Source organism: Alligator mississippiensis, chromosome 2, assembly GCF_030867095.1.
Source record: "Alligator mississippiensis isolate rAllMis1 chromosome 2, rAllMis1, whole genome shotgun sequence".
NCBI classification, from domain to species: Eukaryota; Metazoa; Chordata; order Crocodylia; family Alligatoridae; genus Alligator; species Alligator mississippiensis.
Genome location: NC_081825.1, coordinates 242,438,309 through 242,453,139, shown reverse-complemented (window position 1 = coordinate 242,453,139; position 14,831 = coordinate 242,438,309). Strand labels below are relative to the sequence as shown.

General features: G+C 49.3%; 1 protein-coding gene across 12 annotated transcripts in view; it reads right to left on the bottom strand.

Annotated features, from left to right (window-relative positions):
* The window catches only part of FSIP1 (fibrous sheath interacting protein 1), a 255,856-nt gene that overhangs the window by 97,249 nt on the left and 143,776 nt on the right, over positions 1-14,831 (bottom strand). The window contains exon 14 of one of the 12 annotated variants that reach the window (XM_059723004.1): positions 13,282-14,168. The exons of the other annotated variants lie outside the window; for them this stretch is intronic. Coding sequence (XP_059578987.1) covers positions 14,148-14,168 — 21 coding nt within the window. The 3' untranslated portion in view covers positions 13,282-14,147. Of the gene's footprint in view, positions 1-13,281; positions 14,169-14,831 lie in introns of those variants that run through there. 12 annotated transcript variants of the gene reach the window in all.

Sequence of the window (14,831 nt, the reverse complement as noted above, 5' to 3'; positions counted from 1 at the left end):
TCCACGTATTTTGTCAGTCAACACCACTCTTTCAGAATATTTAATACCTTCACATGAAAATCAAATGGAGACACTTTATTGTTAATGATTTGTTTGAAGTTTTCCAAAGCATACTAATGAAGGCACAGATTCTACAAAGACACACATGCTTAGCTTTAAGCAAGAGAGTAGCTACTTGCTAAAGTAAGGACTGTGGTCTCAGAACTCAAAAAACTGATTTAACTTCCAGGATCTTCAGCTAACAAGACCCATAAACTCATCTTACGAGTGCAGTGACCATATGACTAATGCATTTCTAAATGTTTAGCAACGCTAAGACCAGAAAAATAAAGTGAAGACTGCAAAGAAAAAGATTAGTCTGACATCTGTGGGGTTTATTCCCATAAGATGAAGAAAAACAGTTTAAAAAGATGGACACATAGCTGCACCAAGATGTCTGGCCTAGTGTTTACAGAGAAATCCTGTGTTCTACAGACATTAGCTCTATTTTTAATGGCACAAAGTTAAAGGACTGAAGTCAGACTAAATTCCTTTAGGTATCACTATGTTTGCATACCTTAATAAGAATAAAATTGTCTTATTCTGAACACGCTAACCAGTTGCCCATCAAGAATACTGGGTGGGGAGGGGAAGGGGAGGACAGAGCGCCACCACCCACCCACCCGCACCACTGCTGCCTCCCAGGAACGGGGGAGTACTTGCACACAGTGGCCGCTGCCACTACCCACTGCCTGGTGCTGCCTCTACCCACTGCCTGGCGCTGCCACTGCTCTGCGTCTGGCCTCATACAACCTTCCACCCCCTCACTTTGCCCCCCCCCACTCTGCGTTTAGCCCCGCACGCACCCCCCCCTTGCTGTTCTGTGTCTGGGCCCACACTAACACCCTGCCCCCGCACTGCCTCCATGTCCAGCCCCATGCCCAGAAGTAGATTAATGTGTATTGGCTGGGGCCCTGGACAAACAAAAAATTTAAGGCCCCCTCCCCCCACAGGAGCTGGGCTGCACGTGCCCACCTCTTCTCCCTGCTCCCTGCCCCCTGTCCTGCTATGGCCAAACATACACACACACAGGCATGCACACAGACGGGCACGCACTCTACTCTCACTCGCTCTCTGCACATGGACACACAGAGACAAACACACTCTCCCTCTTGCCATGAACACAGACACACACATGCATGCACTGAAGCACGCATGCACACACTGACACGTGCATACACACAGACAGACAGGCACACAATTTATTCACTCGCTCTCTGCACATGGACACAGAGACAAACACACACTCCCTCCTGCCATGAACACTGACACATGCACACATAGACACACGCATGCACACACAGATACATGCATGCACACATGCAGACAGGCACGCAGTCTACTCACTCACTCTCTGCACATGGACACACAGACACAAACACACTCTCCATGTCATGAGGAGGAGGAGGCAGAAGAACAGGTCCCCAGAGAAATTGAAGCTGCTCGACCTACATCACCAGCTCAGAAGAAGCGCCCTGAGAAGAAGGAGACACAAAGTTCTGGTCACTGGGGACTCCATCCTGAGGGGAACCGATGGTCCAATCTGTCGCTCACAGCCCTGGTCGCGGCAGGTCTGCTGCATGCCTGGAGCGAGGATTTGCAACATCACAGAGACCATCCCTAAAATCATCAAGCCCTCTGACTACTACCCACCGGTTGTGGTCCATGTAGGTACAAATGATGCATCCAGGGGCAAGCCGGATAACATCATGGAGGACTACAAGGCCTTGGGACACCAACTGAAGGAGACAGGAGCCCAGATGGTATTTTCCTCCATTCTCCTGGTAAGCGGATGGGGTAGGCATCATGAGGCCTGCATTGATGTGGTTAACCAGCAGCTTCAGAGCTGGTGCCACAAGGCAGGGCAGGCTTTGGGTTTTTTGACAACGACCCATGTTTTTGTCAGGAGGGCATGCTGGGGTTGGATGGGCTTCACCTCTCCCCTAAGGGCAGACGTATCTTTTCCTCTAGGTTGGCTGATCTCATACGGCGGGCTTTAAACTAGCTTCACCAGGGGAAGGGGCCAGTTCGAGTGGAGAGGATGCTTCACCAGCATGGGTGACAAGTGGAAGGGAGGCCCAGGTAAGCATCAACATCCTGGGAGTAGGGGGCCACAACTGTCCTGGGAGTGGGAGGGAGGCTCGTACACCCTCAGGAGGCCTCAAGTGCCTCTATACTAATGCTCGTAGTATGGGGAGTAAGCAGGAGGAACTGTCTCTCCTGATTGCGAGTAAGAACCCAGACTTAGTAGGGCTCACAGAAACCTGGTGGGACCCTACCTATGACTGGGCGGTGGGCATTTGGGGATACACCCTATATAGAAGAGACAGGACAGAGAGGAAAGGTGGGGGGGTTGCGCTCTATGTCAAAGAGCACCTCACATCATCAAGGATTAGCTTCGGGTTAGAGGAGGGTCGGGCAGAGACACTATGGGTCAAACTACAAGGCGGGGCGTGGCGAAAGGGACCTTACGGTGGGTGTCTACTACAGACCATCTGGGCAACCAGGGGGAAGAGCTGGACCAGGACTTCTCCAGTCAGCTTATGGAGGCGGTTCGGTCAAGGGATGTTCATAGATTCATAGATGTTAGGGTCGGAAGGGACCTCAATAGATCATCGAGTCCGACCCCCTGCATAGGCAGGAAAGAGTGCTGGGTCTAGATGACCCCAGCTAGATGCCTATCTAACCTCCTTTTGAAGACCCCCAGGGTAGGGGAGAGCACCACTTCTCTTGGGAGCCCATTCCAGACCTTGGCCACTCGAACTGTGAAGAAGTTCTTCCTAATGTCCAGTCTAAATCTGCTCTCTGCTAGCTTATGGCCATTATTTCTTGTAACCCCCGGGGGCGCCTTGGTGAGTAAAGCCTCACCAATTCCCTTCTGTGTCCCCATGATGAACTTATAGGCAGCCACAAGGTCACCTCTCAACCTTCTCTTGCGGAGGCTGAAGAGGTCCAGGTGCCCCAGTCTCTCCTCATAGGGCTTGGCCTGCAAGCCCTTAACCATACCAAGCCCTTAACCATACGAGTGGCCCTTCTCTGGACCCTCTCCAGGTTATCCACATCCCTCTTGAAGTGCGGCGCCCAAAATTGCACGCAGTATTCCAACTGCGGTCTGACCAGTGCCAGATAGAGGGGAATTATCACCTCCTTGGTTCTGTTTGTCATGCATCTGCTGATGCACGATAAAGTGCCATTAGCTTTTCTGATGACTTCATCACACTGACGACTTCTTGGAGTCCAAGATGTTATTGTCATGGGTGACCTAAACTACCCAGACATTTGCTGGGAGAAGCAGACAGCTAGGTCTGACCGCTCGCGTAGGTTCTTGGCTGTATTACAGGCCCATGACCTAATCCAGGAAGTGCACAGCCCCACTAGGGGTAACGCCTTGCTGGACCTGGTCTTGGCAACAGGGGATGACCTGGTGAGGGGACAGCAGGTCCTTGACCACCTGGGCAATAGCGATCAACACCTGCTGGATTTCACTATCCAACGCAGGATAAAGCCAACCAAGGCTAAAGCCCTTGACTTCAGAAGGGCCAACAACTTCAATGAGCTTAGGAGGGGACTAGTCGGGGAGGCACTAAGGGCCCAGAAGGTAGAGGAGATGGGAGTCCACGAGGGATGGTCGTACCTTAAGGAGGCAATCCTCCAGGCCCAAAGGATAACAGTTCCTGAGAGAAGCAAGAGGGGTAAGAGTGCTCGGAAATCCCGTTGGCTCAGCAAGGGCATTCAGGAATGCCTGAGGACTAAAAGGGGGGCGTATAACCAGTGGAAGGGAGGAGCTATAACCAAGGAGTACTCTTCCTTGGCCTATGAGTGTAGGAGGGCTATTAGGAAGGCCAAGGCACAGATGGAATTCAGGCTAGCATCTAGGATTAAGGACAACAACAAGTCCTTTTTCAAGTACATTGGGAGCAAGAAGAGGGCACCAGGCAATGTAGGGCCCCTGCAAAACGCAAACAGTAATCTGGTGGCTACGCCAGACAAAAAAGCCAATATTTTTAGCAGAGTCTTTGCCTCTGTTTTCTTGAACAGGGACCGGGATATCCCACCTACCAGCGGTAGGGACAATCTTGGGGATAGCTCTGTCAGGCCTTCAGTCAGTGCAGATATAGTTCAGGATCTTCTGTAAGGGCTAGACATTTTTAAATCTGCAGGTCCAGATGCCCTCTACCCAAGGGTGTTGAGGGAGCTGGCAGGGGTCATCGCGGAGCCCTTGGCCAGGCTGTATGAGCATTTGTGGTCATCTGGCCAGGTGCCAGGGGATTGGAAACTGGCTAATGTAGTCCCAATTTTCAAGAAAGGGAGGAAGGAGGACCCAAGTAACTATAGGCCTGTAAGCCTCATCTCGGTGCTCGGGAAGATCTTGGTGAGAATCATCAAGGAGCACATCTGTGGGGGGCCAGCAGGGGAGATCATGCTCAGGGGCAATCAGCATGGGTTCATCAAAGGCAGGTCCTGCCTGATCAACCTGACTGCCTTTTATGACCAAGTAACTAAATCCTTGGATGATGGTGTTGCCATGGACATAGTCTTTTTAGACTTTAAGAAGGCCTTTGACACTGTCTCTCACCCCATCCTCATCAATAAATTAAGCAACTATGGCATTGATGCCTACACAGTTGGATGGGTAAAAAATTGGCTGATGGGGCACACCCAGAAAGTAGTGGTGGACGGGTTGTACTCAACCTGAAGAGATGTGAGCAGTGGGGTACTCCAGGGCTCGGGCCTTGGGCCTGCACTGTTTAACAGCTTCATCAGCGACTTGGACAAGGGGGTGGAAAGCACGCTGTCCAAGTTTGCTAATGACACTAAGTTGTGGGGTGAAGTGGACACACTTGACAGGAGAGAGAGGCTGCAACTAGATTTAGACAGACTACAAAAGTGGGCAGACGAGAATAGGATGGGGTTCAACATAGACAAATGCAGAGTGCTGCACCTTGGGAGAAGGAATTCACAGCATACATACAGGCTGGGGAGTTCCCTTCTTGAAAGCACAGAGGCAGAAAGGGATCTTGGAGTCATTACTGACTCCAAGATGAACATGAGCCGCCAATGCCAGACTGCAGCCGGCAAGGCCAGCCATACCTTGTCCATCTCAAGCCAGTCCAGAGAGGTGATACTCCCCCTCTATGCAACTTTGGTCAGACCACAGTTGGAGTACTGTGTCCAGTACTGGGCACCGCACTTCAAAAGGGATGTGGCCAGCCTGGAGAGGGTTCAGAGGAGGGCCACCCGCTTAGTGAGAGGGCAGCAGGACAGGCCCTATGAGGAGAGACTGAGGGACCTGAACCTGTTCAACCTCAGCAAGAGGAGGCTGAGGGGGGGACCTGGTGGCTGCCTACAAACTCCTCAGGGGAGATCAACAGCAAATAGGTAGAGCCCTTTTCTCACCAGCACCACCTGGGGTGACAAGGAACAATGGTAATAAGCTGATGGAGAATAGGTTTAGGTTAGAGATCAGAAGGCACTATTTTACAGTTAGGGTGGCCAAAATCTGGAATCAACTTCCCAGGGAAATGCTGCTCGCCCCTACCTTGGGAAAATTCAAGAGGAGGTTGGATGATCACCTGTCTGGGGTCTTGTGAACCCAGCATTCATTCCTGCCTGTGGCAGGGGGTCAGGCTAGATGATCTGTTCAGGTCCCTCCTGACCCTAGCTACTATGAAACTATGAACACAGACACATGCACACACACATAGACATATGCATGCACACATTCAGATGGGTGCGCACTCTACTCACTCACTCTCTGAACATGGACACACAGACACAAACCGTCTCCCTCCTGCCATGAGCACAGATGCAGACACGCACAAGCATGCACACACAGACACATGGATGCACATGCAGACACACGCATGCATGCATGCACACATGCAGACGGGTGAGCACTCCAGTCACTCACTCTCAGCACATGGACACACAGACACAAACAGTCTCTGTCCTGCCGTGAACACAGATGCACACATGCACATGCACGCACACGGGCGCACACTCTACTCACTCTCTGCACATGGACACATGGAGACAGTCTGCCAGCCACAAACAGTCCCCCACCCCTACCCCGATGGCCCTCAGTCCCGACCCACACCCCCAACCCCCTTCCCTGCTGGTGCCCCTCATGCCTTACCCACAGCCCCCCAGCACTACCAGTGCCCCGCACTCTCAACCCACAGTCCCTCACCCCCACCCTGGTGCCCCTCACTCCCAACCCACTGACCCCAGCCCTGCCAGTGCCCCTCACTCACCAAGCTGTAGTACCCTGCCCCATGGGCCCTGATAGTGCCCCTCACTCCTGACCTGCAGCCCCCACCCCCCAACCTCCGTCTGTACTGGTGCCCCTCACTCCTGACCCAGAGCTCCCTGGTGCTGCCAGTGCACCCTGCACTCCCAAAGCACAGTACCCAGCCCCCACCTGATGCCCCTCACTCCTGGCCCAGAGGCCCCTGCCCCACCAGCCCTGCTGGAGTGCCCCAACTGTGCCCATCCTGCCCGGGCCAGAGCGTGGTGTCTCCGATTCATGCAGGTGGTGGTGGAGTGTGTCCAGCCCCAGCACGGGCTGGAGGGAAGAGGAGGGGAGGCTTGTGGCACCCCTGCCCTGGGATAGGGTTGCAGTGCCCTTGTGGGCAACCTGGCCATGGCACCGTCCCCCTCCTTCCCCCCATCCCCAGTCAGTGGCTCCTGGCTGCTCAGGCCCTCCAAGCACAGGCACCAGAGCCAACACTGCCACCCGGCCATGGAGTTCCCGGCTGCCTCCGCACCCCTTTCCCCTGCTAGAGAACAGGCAACCCTCCCCCCTCCACCCCCACCCCGGGGGTGGGAGTAGTGTGGAGGGCAATCAGAGCCAGCAAGGAGCACCACATGGGTCTGCACGCCTACATAGCTGCAGGCGGGTCCAATACTCCAATTTGTTGAGATCCCTCTGAATCCAAGCCCTATCCTCCAGTATATCTACTACTCCCCACAGCTTGGTGTCATCCACAAACCTGCTGATGGTGCACTCCATCTCATCTTCCAGATTGTTAATGAAGATATTGAACAAAACTGCCCTAGGACTGACCCCTGGGGCACTCCACTTGATACTAGCTGCCAACTACACAACGAGCCATTGACTGCTACCCTCTGATCCCAACATTCCAGCCATTTTTCTATCCACTTTACAGTCCAGTCATCCAACCCATACTCCCTTAGCTTGCCAGTGAGAATGTTGCAGGAGACCGTATCAAAAGTCTTGCTAAAATTAAGGTACACCACACCTACTGGTCTCTCCATATCCACAGAGCCAGTCATCTCACCATAGAAGGTAATTAAGTTGGTCAGGCATGACTTGCCCTTGATGAATCCATGCTGCCTGTTCCTAATCACCACCTTCTCCAAGTGCTTAGAAATGGATTCCTTGAGAATCCGCTTCATGATTTTTCCAGTGACTGAGGTGAGGCTGACTGGTCTGTAGTTCCCTGGATCCTCCTTTTTCCCTTTCTTAAATATAGGCACTACATTTGCCCTTTTCCAATCATTCAGGACCTCTCCCAATCACCCTGAGTTTTTAAAGATGATGGACAGTGGCTCTGCAATCACATCAGCCAACTCCCTCAGCACCCTCAGGTGCACTCCGTCCATCCCCATGGATTTGTATATGTCCAGCTATTCTGAATAGCCCTTAACCTGTTCTTTTGCCACAGTTGGCTGCTCACCTCCTCCCCAAGACTGAGGTGAAAAAGGCACTGAGTATTTCAGCCTTTTCTGCGTCCTCTGTCACTACATTGCTTGGACCCACACTTCCCGTGATCTTCCTCTTGTTACTGACATATGTATAGAAACCATTCTTGTTACCCTTCAAGTCCCTTGCTAGCTGCAACTCCAATTCTGCTTTGGCCTTCCTGACTTCACCCCTGCATGCCCAAGCAATACTTTTATACTCCTCCCTAGTTGTTTGTGCAAGTTACCACTTCTTATACGCTTTCTTTTTGTGATTTAGCTTACTAAAGAGTTCCCTGCTACGCCAAGCCAATCTCCTGCCATACTTACTAGTCTTTCTGCACATTGGGATGGTTTGTTCCTACACTTCTTTAAAAGTACAGTCAGCACCCCTGGACTCCTCTCCCCCTCAGACTGGCTTCCAAGGGGATCCTGCTCATTAGTTCCCTGAGCAAATCAAAGTCTGCTTTTCTGAAGTTCAGAGTCCTTACTCTGCTGCTCTCCTTTCTTCCTTTTCCTCAGGAGCCTCAACTCAATCATCTTGTGGTCACTGCTGCCCAGTTTGCCATCCACTACTACATTCCCCACCAATTTTTCCCTGTTTGTGAGCAGCAGGTCAAGAAGAACATGGACCCTAGTTGGCCACTGCAGTACTTGCATCAGAATGTTGTCCCCAACACTCTCCAAAACTTCTTGGATTGCCTGTGCACTGCTGTATTGTCTTCCCAGCAGATGTCATGGTGATCGAAGTCCCCCATGAAAACCAGGGCCTGTGATCGGGAAACTTCCACTAGCTGTTTGAAGAAAGCCTTAAGGCATCTTTACACATGCGCAAGGGTGGAGGTGGGGGTGCTTTAACTAGAGTGGCTCTCAGAAGCTGCTCTAATTAAAGTGTCTGCAGCGTTTCGTGTATTTGGCATCCCACACTTCAAAATTGTGATGGGGTGCTTTAACTAAAGCTCGTTCAATGAGCTTTAGTTAAAGAGGCGCCCCCGCTACCATTTTGAGTGCAGGGATGATGAATACACATGACACTGAGGCTGCTGGAGCATGCTAATTAGCACACTCCAGCAGACTCAATTAATCGAGCCTGCCCAATGTGTGCTAATTAATACACATCAGAGCAGGAGTCAGGTATGTGTGTAGGTGCCCTTAGAGACTAACTGATTCAGAGAGGCATGAACTTTTGGAGGCAATAACCTACTTCATCAGATGCTATCTGCCTATGAAAAATGAAAGGCACCACCACCCTGTGTACCTTTTGTACTGTATTATACATGTTTGTGTATTGCAGCTAGAATTGCCAGACCTGGGTACCTAGATCTGTATTTAGATGCAATGATACTGGATAAACAACAGTATAACTTAGATTAGTTTTGTACACAAATAAATACAACAGTGCCCAGGGCATGCAGACAACCTGCTCTCCTGCATAGCTTCTTCATGAGGCAGTATTACAATTCCTTGAGATAGTGGATGCCAGAGGAGCTGATAACAACTTATTTCCACTAAGCATAAAGCTACCAATATATGTTTACTGCCAAAGTTTTCAAGCAAGTCTGACCACTGAACTAGGGAAATGGTTAGCTAAGCATTTGGAACCAGTGTTTGTTGAAGCAATAAACTAGACTTTGACAGTTATAGCCTTTTCTGCAGGTACAGTAAGAATACTCTCTGTGTGTCAGCATATTAAGTTTACTTCAGTTCAAGAACTAATTTATTCAAAATGAAGAAAACAACTGGGAGTTGAAAAAGCTGGAACATTTCCGAGCTATGAATAAAAATGAGAAGCTGCTAACATCTAAAATTTTGATGAACAAGGAGACCAGAAACACTAAGCTTACTTTATTAAGTATAGATAATACTTTATTTGTGTAACAAATCAGCTCATCTTAAATGCAGAACACATTTTTATAAACTTTTCCCTTATATATTTGACCCATTTAATGAAGCATTATTTAACTAATAGAAACACATTTTAAAATGCTGTTAAACAGAATGCTATTTCCATCCAAAAGCAGCTTGACATAAACCACTAGTAGAAAGTACTCAAGTAAATATAAAATATTGTTCACTATTTGCTAACATACTTAAATGAAAAAATTAAGCTATATCATTGTTTAAATGTATCCACAGTGTACCTGTCAGTTAGCAAAAGCAGTAATAATTTAAAGCAAAGGCTATATACCTAATGGTCACCAATCAATAGTAATCAATGCATTTTTAAGGAAAATAATTAAAAAGAGCAAATGCAAATGAAGATAAAATTCATTATTTAAATCAAAGTTTCTCGTTTGCTAATTTAATCATAATTAAAATCAGTTTGTACTTAAATCAGTCTGTCCTCAGGACTTATTAATTAGAAGGAATTAGTTTGGATGATTTTGGAACTACTAAATTCAGACCACTTGAATGTCTTATTAGCAGATAAAAGAATAAAACACTTTATTGTTGATCACTGTATAAGACTTTTCATTTCTAAAATCTGGCTTAAGTTAAAGGAAAAAACAAATGCTTTTATAATTATATAAACTAATGTTTATATAATCCCATTCAGCCTTCTTTCCCTTCTGCTTATTTTAGGGGGGAAAATAAATGTTTTTGTCTGGACATTTATTCTTCCTGCCCAAAATTCTGCCCAACATGAATTTCCGTTTTTTAAAAGGTATAAATATGTACAGGATTTCATTTGATAAAATGTGATGCAACTATATCCACTGAATATTATTAAACTGTGGCTTTAATTTTCAGCAACCAATGGAGAAGACCAAAAAATGCTTAGATGTGGTTGTGGCTGTTTCCTGTTACATAACATCCATACACTTTTCTTTTTTGCTCATGTTTCCCTTTATCTTCTTAGAAGTACAATATGAAGTAGCAAGAGGAAAGTATATTACCCATTATCTCAACTTTTAATTTCTTGTACAAAATCCAAGAAGATACTAGGAAAACTCATGGGTCACATACATTCCTAGATGTAGTGAAGAAACAAAAAAAAAGTCTGAACAAAACTAGTAGCATAAGTTGTGTTTTTAGGACATCCCCAAAAATGACTAAGAGTGATAGTGCACTGATACAATTAACATATGTCTGCCCAGCTAAAGAAAATAAAAACACAGCGGGCACATCCAGACAAGCACACACGTGCCTCTCGCATGCTGCAAATCAAAAAATGTTCCCCGCACTACATATCTGCAGTTCAAAATTTGATACCTGGAAATCCAGGTATCAAAAAAATAAACATGGGGGAAAAAGCGGGGCAGGGCATGGTCCCGGACCATACTTTGAGGCACTCTGGTTTCTGGCCAGAGTGTCTCGATTGTGCTTTTGTTGCCCCAACACATGGGGCATGCACCCTTAGCATGCTGGGGCAAGCAGAAGAGCAGGGCAAGGCTGCGGTGTAGGCACTGTCCCAGGTAAGTTAGGGACATGGGGGTGGGGGGGGGTTATGGGTGTGGGTGGGAATGGGGGGTGTGAGAAGTGGCAGCGGGTGTGGGGGGGATGTGTGGTCTGTGGGGGGGGTTTTGGAGGGTCTCGAGCGGGGGCTGCCACATGCCTGCCCCTCCTCCCCACCCCCCCGTGGCACTGGCAGCAGCAGCCAGCGTAGCCTTGACCCACCTGCAGGCACAGCCTACAGTGGCACAGCGCTGCCTGATGTGGGCTCTACATGCTGAATGGACCTGGCCTGGCCTGGCCCACTAGTGCATGGCTTTGGACAGGACCAGGAAAGCCGTGCGCTAGCAGGCCTGGCCAGGTCCATTCAAAAGAAAGCCTGTGTCATGCAGCACCGTCACTGTCCCGGCACTGCAGGCGGTGGGTGAGGGGACAGGCATGTGGTGGCCCCTGCTCGAGCACCTCCACAAACCCACCCAAAAAGTGCACATCCCCCCACACTGCACACACCTGGGGCTAGCAGCCAGCCAGGCCATGCCAGCAGCAGTGCTGCTAGACCCGCAGTCTGTGCAGGGAGAAAGCATGTGGCAGGACATGACCCAGCCAGGCCCACTAGCACGCCTTTGCACAGGACCAGGAAGCATGGATCCAGGACACACACCTCCTAAACAAAGGTGCATGCTAGCTGGGCGGGTCAGGCCAGGTCACGTCAGATGCATTCTCTATGAGGCTCAGGTGGTGATGCATGGCTGTGGCACTGTACCTATAATAGGCCATGGCACATTGCCACCTGAAACTCACAGAAAACACGGACAGCTGTCCTGACATAACCTGGCCCAGCCTGTAAAGCTAGCGTGCACCTTTGCACCAGAGCCACACCTCCTGGTTCTCTGCAAAGGCACACTAGTGGGCTGGACTGGGTCAGGTCAGGTCCTGCCGAGCACGCTCTCTCCACAAGATCCCCACTGAGTGGGCGGGGGTCAGGGGGCCCATGGCAGAGCCCCACACACAGTGTGGGGCAGCAGGGATCGCTCCCCCACCCGGCAGCAGCCGGTGAGTGGGGGCTTTTTTTTAAAGCACTGGGAGCTGGGGCGGGGGGGGCTGCGGGAGCAGGCAGGGGGTGGGGCCTGGCAGGGTCCCCATGGTCCCTTCCCACTCCTCCCATCCCCCCTCCCCCCCACCACTTACCAGCTCGGAATCCGGGTCCAACTCCCTGCTGCAGCTAGCAGGGACTGCCTGAATCACCAAAGCTTTCCGAATCTTTTCCAAATCGATTTGGAGAGCTTCAAATTGATTTGGACCTTTTAATTGGTCCCCTGATTTGATTCAGATTCAGAGATTCAGCTATTGAATCAGAAGGTTCCGATTTGATTCAGAGAGATCAAAGGGTCTCCTGATTCAGTTCAGATTCAGAGATTTGTCTGTCGATCTCCTCCGAATCGAATCAGCAACCAAAGCTTCACACAGCCCTGCAACCCAGTATACTACTGGCTTTTTTGCAAAAAGAGCATACTGTTTGCTCACATTAAATTTATCATCCATTTTAACCCCCATGTCCTCTTCTACAGTACAGCTGCCAAGCCAGTCATTCCTCAATCTGTATTCGTGCATGCAATTATTATATCCCAAGTGCAGAATTTTCCATGTGTCCTTGCTGAAATTCATCTGGTTGATTACAGACCATTTCTCCAGGCTATTCAGGTCATTCTGGATGCTAGCCCTACCCTCCAGAGTATCTGCAACTTCACCCAACTAGATGTCATCCACAAAGATGTCATTGGCCAAGTATGCACTCAATTCCATCATCCACAATATTAAGGAAGATATTAAACAATACTGTACTAAGGCCAGACCCCTACGGAATCCCACTTAATATCTCCTCCCAACTAGACCTTGAACCATTGATGACTAGTCATTGAGTACAATGATCTAAACAGCCACCTGACAATACATTTAGCATAAACCTTAAGGGGCGAGATAAAAATCAGAGGGCAAATTGATTAAAGTCTTTAAACGATCCCCATAGAAATAACTTTGGCCCCTAGTAGATGCTAAAAGAAAGACGTAATTGGTATCTGAGGAATTTTATGCCCAGACCTAAACATTGTACATCCTGCTACACCATATATGGATGGCAGGGTGCACAATGTTTGGGATGGGGCGTAAAATTCCTCAGATCCCAAATTCATGTCTGCCAGAGCCAAGCCAGGTCTTGGGGCCACCCCAAGCCCATCCTGTGGGCAGCAGGCAATTGTGTCTTAGACACCAGGGCAGCCCCATGACTGATCCCAATGCTCAGTCCAGCAGCGTTGGGCACTAAGAATCTAACTTCAGTGAGCCCATTTGCAAGGCTCAGCTGTGCACTGGGATAGGACATTGGACAGCCCCAAGTCTAAATACCTGCAAGTAGGCCAATTGGGATACACTGCAGTGTTTAAAAGCCTGAAGCACAAGAACCAGAGATCATAGAGAGTTCCTCCCGTCTCTGGCTCCTGGCACCATAGGACTCTTAAAAGTAACACATGTGCGCTGCAAGGCAAGGCTACAAACACACTGGTCCAGGGTGGACACAAACATAATGACATTTAATAATCATAAATGCAAGGTACTCCACCTCGGGGGAAAAAACCTGCAGCATACTTATAGGCTTGGCAGTGCTAAGCTTGCTAGCACCATGGCTGAAAGAGATGTGGGGGGGGTCATGATTGATCACAAGATGAACATAAGACACCAATGCAATGTTGCAGCTGGTAAAGCAAACAAAACCCTTGCTTGCATCTATAGATGCTTCTCAAGTAAATGTCAGGATGTCATCCTCCTGCTGTACTCGGCCTTGGTGAGGCTGCAGCTGGAATACTGCATCCAATTCTGGGCTCCACAATTCAAGCAGGATGTCAAGAAGCTTGAGAGAGTCCAGAGGAGAGCCACATGCATGATCAGCAGACAAGAGAATAGGCCTTATGAAGAGAGGCTGAGAGCCATGGGACTCTTCAGTCTGGAAAAGCGCAGTCTCAGGGGGGCCTGGTGGCTGCCTATAAGTACACAAGAAGTGTTCATCAGGATCTGGGAGAACATCTGTTCACCAGAGCCCCCCCAAGGAAAAACAAGGACCAACAGTCATAAACTCCTATAAGACCGTTTTAGGCTGGACATAAGAAAAAATGTCTTTACTGTCCGAGCCCCCAAGACCTGGAATAGACTTCCTCCAGAAGTGGTGCAGGGACCAACCCTGGACTTATTCAAGAAACACTTGGATGCTTATATTGCTGGGGTCCTATGCCCTAGCTGACTTCCTGCCCCTGGGGCAGGGGGCTGGACTTCATGATCTTTGAGGTCCCTTCCAGCCCTAATGTCTATGAAATCTATGAAAGTTCTGGACCAGGATAGCACCACCCAGTTCTAGATCAGGGCTGTCCCAGCCTAATGCTGACAAGTAGCTGCCAACAAGCCAGCCATAAAGATGTTCTACACAGAGCAAGAAGTAAAAAGAGCAGCAGCAGACTGGGCAGGAGCACAGGGCAGGAAGCAGCAGACTTGACAGGGGGAGAGGATTAGAATGGCACTTGGGGAGGTTGAAGGGAGTTTGTGACATGCTTGCCAAAAAGGTTGGCTTCTACTGTTCTATACTCTGTATGGAATATCTTGGAGGCTGGTTTGCTTTCTATGAAACCATAAGTTAGCTGCACATCTGGAAC